The sequence below is a fragment of the Wolffia australiana genome, chromosome 1 (genome assembly GCF_029677425.1).
Source record: "Wolffia australiana isolate 7733 chromosome 1, ASM2967742v1".
In the NCBI taxonomy this organism is placed as follows: domain Eukaryota; kingdom Viridiplantae; phylum Streptophyta; class Magnoliopsida; order Alismatales; family Araceae; genus Wolffia; species Wolffia australiana.
In genome coordinates, this window is record NC_135835.1 from 27,355,483 (window position 1) to 27,364,019 (window position 8,537).

General features: G+C 38.6%; 1 protein-coding gene across 2 annotated transcripts; it reads left to right on the forward strand.

Moving 5' to 3' along the window:
* The first annotated feature begins 853 nt into the window (after positions 1-853).
* G6PD4 (glucose-6-phosphate dehydrogenase 4) lies at positions 854-7,615 on the forward strand. Of its 2 annotated transcripts, XM_078587675.1 has the most exons (14): positions 854-998; positions 1,700-1,811; positions 2,752-2,996; positions 3,078-3,172; positions 3,261-3,369; positions 3,442-3,647; positions 3,903-4,011; positions 4,080-4,120; positions 4,213-4,333; positions 4,633-4,835; positions 4,900-5,100; positions 6,423-6,678; positions 6,770-6,844; positions 7,452-7,615. In XM_078587675.1, exons 1-12 carry the CDS (start codon positions 906-908, stop codon positions 6,658-6,660), a joined length of 1,773 nt encoding a protein of 590 aa, XP_078443801.1. In that variant the 5' UTR covers positions 854-905; the 3' UTR covers positions 6,661-6,678; positions 6,770-6,844; positions 7,452-7,615. The 2 variants fall into 2 exon arrangements, with proteins under 2 accessions (XP_078443801.1, XP_078443809.1); XM_078587683.1 differs by lacking the exons at positions 6,423-6,678; positions 6,770-6,844; positions 7,452-7,615 and adding an exon at positions 5,420-5,814.
* The last annotated feature ends 922 nt before the right edge of the window (positions 7,616-8,537 follow it).

Here is an 8,537-nt window from a genome sequence, read left to right on the forward strand (position 1 = left end):
GAGTTTGAGAGACAGAGAGAGACAGAGAGAGAGTGAGACAGAGAGAGGGGTTCCGAGAAAGAGAGAAGAGACTGAGAGAGGGTGATGGAGAGAGAGGGAGACAAAGAGAAGGGTTTCGAGAGAGAGAGGAGACTAAGAGAGGGTGGTGGAGAGAGGGTGACGGAGAGAGAGGGAGATGGAGAGAGAGAGAGAGAGATAGAGAGAGAGAGAGAGAGAGAGAGAGAGAGAGAGAGAGAGAGAGAGAGAGAGAGAGAGAGAGAGAGAGAGATAGAGAGAGAGAGAGAGAGAGAGAGAGAGAGAGAGAGAGAGAGAGAGAGAGAGAGAGAATTGAAAATTTTAAATTTATACATGTCAGATGTTGAACTGTTGATATGTGCTTCTGTCCCTTGTGACGGGGACAGAGTCTGGCGACCGGACGACGAGATGAGCACGCCATTGACGTATGATGAAAATGTGACGGAGTTTGACAAAATCCTGGGTCATATGACGGGATGCGAGATACGATGAACTCCACGTCACGCTCTCGTCGGTCATCACCCGTCATCCGTCCCGTCAAGTCCGAGCTGTCACATCCAGGACATGACGTTCCCTACCTCAAATCTAATTTAATGCTCGGATTGATCGAACAAATCGATCAGATCGAGTGTCGGATCGAACTGCGCGATCGGAGTTCGATCGATTCGGTTCGGTTCGATCGCAAAGGTCTAAATTTCAGATAAGAAGAGATTGTGCTAATCCGCGGGACATTTGTTAAGGCATCTATCCTGGGCCCATATAGGCTATTATTAAGCTTATAAGGGACTGCCTTAGGTTGTCTCGCGGGACATCTTACCGGGGATCGTTGTTACAGAAGTTTACTTATATCTTCGAATGTAGAGAGGGGGAGAGTACGAGGAAGACGAGCTATGGCGCTTGCGGCTGTTGGTTTTCCGGTTAGAGGATCTTCCTGGGCAGGATCGTGCTCTATTTCTGATCGTCAGTGGAGAACTCCATTTCAGGTTTCGCGATCTTCCGTTTGATCTACGATTCTCCAATTTTGACTCGGAACGCCGCAAATTACTGATTACTTGCCGAATAGTTGTTTTTTTGTGGAATTCTTTCATTTTGAACAGTGTAAATGTAATTATATTCGCATTTCATCTGTTAATGTCGATTTTTATCTGTTTTTGCGATTTTGATTTTCGATAAATTAATGCAACGCCGAAAAAATCTGTTTTCGTTATTTGAGAAATTATCTGCTGCTTATGTCTTGATTTGATTAGAGAAATTATTTTGTTAGAAGAGTTTATGTCCTTGCTATAACGCCTTTTTGAGGTCGATTTTTCTTGTTCAAAGTCGGTTCATGAGTGTTTGCAGCATAATTGTACAGAAGTTATCTGCTGCTACATTGTTTTCCAGTAAAATTTCAATTGCTATGCGTATTCCCTGTGGTGAGCTAATGCACTTGTTTATGGTCATAATTGGAGCTGGAAATAAGTTTATGCAATGCAATTTTCGATATATTGTTCGCTGCTACACTGTTGACCTGTAGAATTTCAATCTTTGTTCATATTCTGAGGGACTAGCTTGTGAACTAGTTTGTGGTCATCATTGGAACTGGAAGCGTGAAAATTCACGCGCATTGTTCCTCTAGTTATTCATTTAGCTTTTATTTGTCTTCCAATGGCTGATCTCGATTTGAATGCTTTTATAATACTAGGTCATGTACTACAAGTCTCTCGTAATGAGCCCGAGGAATAGAAATCTTAAGAAAATTTTGGGTCAACGAGTGAGCAATTCACCTGGAGACATCGAGACTGCAGCAATGCCAGGTTTGAATTTCATCATCTATGTATTATTGTTTTCTTAATCACAAGCTAAAAAGAAAATACTCTGAGGGGTGATTTGATCGAAGGACCTGTATCCTTGTTGACGATGGAAATTATTGTTCAATCCTTGAATTGCTTTGTCTGACTTCTTGAGGGAAATTATCGAAATTATTGCTTCTTTTGCCAGAGTTATGTAAATTTCATCATTGTTTATTTTGTTGTTATGTTCTTGAGTGTTCATCCCTTTAAATGTGAATTTATAGTCCTTTCAAAAAAAATATGAATCTGTTGTTAGCAAGCAAGGTTAATGGAGCAACAGCTGCTTTAAACAAGTTAGCCATGTTGTTTTCTCGCAAATTATTATGGGAGATTTAGAGGTCCATTCCAGATTGTTATGTTATTTTAACAAACCACTTTGACTGCCATGAAGATTAGGAAACAAGAAAAATTTGTTGTTATGTCTTTTTTTTCTTAAAAAAAAAAAACTAGAATCGTGAGTTTATTCTGCATGAAAAGAAAAATTCTTCATATGATCCCTTTGTTTAACGGTGCATTTGAAAAATGGGGCCTTATCTGTATAGGAAAAAAGCCATTATGTTGTCATTGCACTTAGTGGAAAGTTTTTAGCGAATAGCCTCTGCCCATGGTTGGTTTAAGCTTCTATTTTCTATTCTTCTTGTTCCTTCATTATGTAATTATGATAATCGATTTGATTGGCTTAAATATTAAAACAACAAGGAACGTAAATTTATTCAAGACAAAAAGAGATATTGTTCATTGATGCCTTGAACTTAAAAATAGCCCCATAGAAAAGCAAAGCCACTCCAATGTCGTTGTTCTTTGTGGCATGTTTTAGTGAATAGCTGCTGCCCATGTCAGTTTGCTAAACGCTAGGACCATCTTTAATTTTTCTTTCTATTTTTTTGTATGAATGTGTTTGCAGATAGTGTTGAAGAACCCTCTTCACCTATTCCGGTCATTTCTGAAAATTTAAATTCTCACTCTACTGACCAAACCTCTACTTCCCGCATTGATGCTCAACATGCGGAAAGTCCCTATTCCTTTGATGGGTCAGGCGATAGAACACCCTCTCTCTGTATTGCGGTCATTGGTGCCACCGGTGAACTGGCCAGGAACAAGGTTTTTCCAGCATTATTCGCCCTATACTATGGCGGGTTTCTACCGCAGGTCTTCTAAACAAGTTACCATTTGTAGTCCTTGTTTTTGAAAAAAGCTTGTAGTTGTGTAATTTTTATTTTTAATCCCCAGAATGTTGGTATATTTGGCTATTCTCGGAAATCTCTGACAGATGAGGACCTGAGGACATTAATTCTTCCAACCTTGACTTGCCGCGTGGAGCACTGGTACATATATTTGCGTTTGAGTATTTATAAGTCTGAATCTTGAGCGCATATGGTGGAAAATTTATGATATTTCTTTACATATTGAAAGTTCTGTAGACAAAATAGAAGAATTTCTTGAAAGAACCTACCACATCAATGCACAGAAAGGCAACAAGGAAGGGATGAGGACTTTAAATTCACGGATGAAATCAATTGAGGTGAATGAGTGAGGAAACTATGTACCTGATTGGTTAGCCCTTCCTCTGATGTAATTAGTTTCTTGGCTCAAGGGTAATCACGAGGCAAATAGAATGTTCTACCTCTCAGTGCCGCAAGAAGCAATTTCAGATGTTGCATCTTGCCTTGCGGACTTTGCCCAGACAAGCAGAGGCTGGAACAGGATAATCCTCGAGAAGCCATTCGGATTTGACGCCATATCATCCCGTCAGTTGTCGTCCTCGCTTCTGTCAAAATTTGAGGAAAATCAGATCTACAGGTAAATCTTTACATGCGGATTAATTAACTTATATCAGGGTAAACTATCTTTATTTATATTTCTCTTAGAATTTGTTGTTTATGAAATGCGAAAATAATGGATTGATCATCTGCTGGGAAAATATTTGGTTGAGATTCAGACTGTGTTGAGATTCTCTAGTCTTCTTTTTGAACATGTGGAATCAAACCCATTAAATATAACCATGCGTATGTTTTTTTTCACATAAATTTATTGTTTATGAAATACAAAATACAGGATCGATCATCTGCTGGGGAAGGATTTGATCGAGAATCTTGCAGTTTTGAGATTTTCTAATCTTGTTTTTGAACCACTGTGGAGTCGAACCCATATAAGAAATGTCCAGGTACACATGTTCCTATATATATTAATATTTGCTTTATGTCATGTAAATGGATTTTTTCTTTGTACCAGATTATCTTATCTGAAGACTGTGGCATAGAAACTCGGAGAAGGTAATCCCCAACAGTTTTCGAGCATGCCAATTTTCTGATAGCTCTCTCAAATATTATAATTTTTTTATGAAGTAAAAACTCTTTTGTTTCAGGTACTTTGATGGATACGGGATAATCAGAGACGTGGTTCACAGCCATATCCTCCAGACCATCGCACTTTTTGCCATGGAACCGCCAGTGAGCCTCGACGGGGAGGACATCCGCAATGAGAAGGTTTGGTCAAACCCTAATCCCAACTTAGGGCCTAGTAATTGACTGAAATCTCGATCTGATCGATCAGATTGGTTGAAAGTTTCAGTCAAATCACAATCCAGTGGTCATAATGGTACAAAATTTTGACTAGATCATGATCCAGCGGTATTACTCTGGGTGGTCTACCACTCATGGATCATTGAACGGTGCATGAAAATCTGATCACACTCTGATGAATCAAACCTCTTGATGAATCTGATCTATCAGAATTCAATCGGGACCGATGCAATCTTATCCCCCAACCCTAATCTCACGTCCAGGTTAAGGTTCTGAAGTCAATGAGAAAGCTTGAGTTTGGCGATGTGGTTCTGGGTCAGCACAAAGTGAACCCCTCAGCTCAGCATGGGGCATATCTCTCCTCTCTGACTCCGACGTTCTTTGCTGCGGCTCTGTACATTGACAATGCCCGTTGGGACGGGGTGCCCTTCCTCATCAAAGCTGGCATGGGACTGATTAAAAACAGGTAATTGACTCTAAACGTCAACTCTCTAAACTCATGGCGTCATCGTCATCATTGGTTTTTGCAGGGTGGAAATCCGAATCCAGTTCAACCATGTGCCAGGGAACATTTACCGTGAGCGGATTGGACAAAACATCGACCTGACTACCAATGAGCTCATTCTCCGGGACGCGCCCAGCGAGGCCATCTTCTTAAAGATCAACAACAAGGTTCCTGGGCTTGGCCTTCAGCTTGATGCCTCCGAGCTCAACCTTCTCTACCGTGACAAGTAAACATTAACACTAGTCCTAATTTTGATGCTTCCCAGTTTCTAGAACTCTCTTATTTTCTCTGCGGCATTAATCCTTACCTTAATCCTTTTAGCCAGTGTTACAGTTCTCTTTATCTCCCAGAATTTTTTTTTCTGCAGATTTTTTTTTGTTAGTGGAAGAGTATCACTCCCTTTCTTATTACCTCTTTATTTTATTGCTTTTCCTTCATGTGTTACCCGTTTCTTTTCCCATTATAATACCCGGGAATACATTAGAAAAGTGTCATATTGTTCTCTCCTATATGTTTCTGATAAGTTCTACTCTCGGAAATACCAGAGAAAGAAGAAGAGGGTGCCTGGTCAACGCACTGTTGACCAGGCGATCTAACTTCAACCTCTTTCAAGCCACCCTATAAATAAAGGATCGACAGACAGGTATGGGAGATATATCATTTCTTGTAAGTAGCTGCCGATTTCCACATTGTGAAGGCCAGAGTGGAGGATTGTGCTGTCGTCGCTTTGGAGGGAGGAGCTCTTCCAGGTTGGAGGAGTCGCCCGAGCATCAAGAAGGAGCTCCACCGAGGGAGATGTCTCGATAGTCACCTCTTGGATTGATCGTGTGATCCGTTGCATTTTCAATTCTCGGAACTCAAGTGTTAATCGATTTGTCATTTAGCATTGTTGGAATTCCGATACAGATAGGTTCGGACTTGAACTTATCAGTTTCTCTGCCTTCCCACCTGTTTGCTAGGGTTTGGTAGAGGTGAGAGCGTATCTCCACCATCTACTGCTCTGACAATTTGATTCTGGTTACAATATCTCCACCTTCTACTGTTATTTACCTAAATTTTAAAGTCCTTCATCTTTCCTATTTTTGTCTGTGCTTAGTTTTATTCTGGTCCCTATCTAAATCGAAAACCCTCACTGTGATTTTCAATGCAATTCTCCTTCTTTTCTCTGATACTAATTCTATCTTGAATCCTTTTGTTTATGCTACTTGGTTCTCTTCACCTCTTGAAACTCTGTGCCCTCTCTCTGCAACATCAAGTCAATCAACACCTTTCTCATCCCTATTCCTATGAATTCATTTCCATTAGAAATCTATTGTAAAAGCTTTCTCTGCGACAGTTAATCCCTCCCCATTTGTTAATCGCTGGGAGCACATAGCGATACCCTCCTCTTCTGTTGATCGCTCGGAGGTTAATGCGATTAATTGTAAAAAATGACATGTTCATGTGTTTTGTTTTTTAATTTATGGGGAGGTATTTTCCCCTAAAGGTGGCCCAACTTTGGAGGCGTATTTTTTTAATGTTGAAATTTGAATTTTTTTTATGCTGTAGGTACGATGTTGATGTCCCTGATTCATATGAGCACTTGCTGCTGGATGTGGTGAATGGGGATCCGCACCTGTTCCTACGAAGTGACGAGTTAGAGTCGGCGTGGGCAATATTGACGCCAGTTCTGCATGAATTGGACGAGGAGAAGGTGGCGCCGGAACTTTATGAATTCGGCGGGCGGGGACCCGTCGGGGCCTACTACCTTGGTGCCAAGCATGGCGTGCGCTGGGCTGACGACTAGAAAAACTCATACGATCCGGTTCCCGTCTTCTCTATCCATTTTTAATTTTATATTATTCTGATCTTTGCAATTTCAATGAAGGGAAGGGACTTATGTATACTTTTTACAGGTTTGTTGTCCGGAAGGATGCAAAGGCTAGTGTACTTATGGTTGTGAATAGGTTGACCATACCATCAAAGATTTGGTAAGTAGAAACCAGTGTATTTCTTTATGAACTACCATTTCGTCTTATGATATATTATTGATTAACATTTAGTTGCTTGCCATCTTTCAAAGAAAAAACATTTAATTGTTCGGGCTTTGGAGAAGATGTTTGGCCTTTTGGACTATAGTTCTATGTCTTATTGTTTTTTCTGGTCGTCGGAGTTCTACGAGTTTTTTTTGTTTTTTTCTGTAAATATTTTCACTACATATTTCCACTTCTACATAGAAATATTTTATTTCTATGAATGGTTAATCTTTAGAGTACTCTGGGACTTTAGAATGACGTATTAAGTGTGGATGGGAAACTTTTTAAAAAATATACAGCCTGATGGTGAGCTATTTTAACATAATCATTCTTTTAGTTGGTGTTTTACAAGATCATATTTTGACTTGGAAAATTTCTAGAGGCTTTTTTGTTATTTCGCTGCATTTTTTAACATTATTTGAAGGAAAATAATTCCTAGTGACTCCAGCTAAGTCATGAATACCTTAAGCACACATTATGATAAATTGACTAATTTGATGTCATAGTTTGTGGATAAGGCCTGAAAATATATCTAATGATCCCAATAATTACTATTCTGCAGGAGTCAGAAAACCATCAGAAATGATGATACAGTGTGAGTTATTGCTCTTATCGATTACGTGCGGTTAGTAAGATACTAAGCCCATATGAACTCTCTAATGTTGACATATAATAAATCTGTATCTATAAAATTATACTTAACTGGGAAAGTATTTATTTCTGTTATTAGTCGCTCATTTCACAAAAAGAAGGGTTAAAATTTCTTATACAGAAGAAGTGGAATGATAAAGCTGAAAGTGTATTTCTTTTTACTTTTATTCCTTTTTACTTTGTAAATTTCTAGAGCCAATCCTAATTCAATATTCTTGGAACAAGTTGGCATGATACCTCTCTTTTAGATGTTGTACAAAATACCTCTTATGTTAAATTCTTGGAATTTGTGTGCATACTCGGACTAAGAAAAAAGATTTGATTTTTTTCCTTAAAATCTTGATTCTATTTTAATTTTTTCCATAAATGGCAAGGATCTTGAAGATCCTGTATATAAGTTTTTGATCCGAGGAACAATTTTTCAGCAGCTCCACTTGATTAACAAGCAAGGATAATTATTTTGCATGTATGATACATGACAACTTATGGATTTAGAATCCATTTTTCTAGGACTTCAACGACCAGCAACTCAATTATATATCCTTATGGATTCTTGGAAGATGTAGAGGTAGAAATGGAACAATTTTGTTCCAGAATGCTAGATTTGAAGGAATCATTTAGGGAGGCTCTTCTTACTCAAAGCTAGGGCAAACACATACTAGCGAAAATTAAGAGTAATATAAAGGTTCCTCTGATATGTGGATATTTATATTTCCGAGTTCACGAAGTACTTTCGAAAAATATTGGTTCTCTGCATTGTTTAGAATTGTTTAGTGTGACCCGTTTTTCTTGTAGACATCACTCTCTAGATGATTCTTGGTTGTTTAAAAACCATATTAAAATTTCAATAACAAATACTTTTGGAGCATTGAACTTACTTTTAAATATATATATATATATATGTTCATTTATGAGAGAAGATAATACTTTCTAGACATTACTCCCACATCCTTGTCTTTAGAACAAGAAGCCAATCAATAGATATACTAAAAATAAT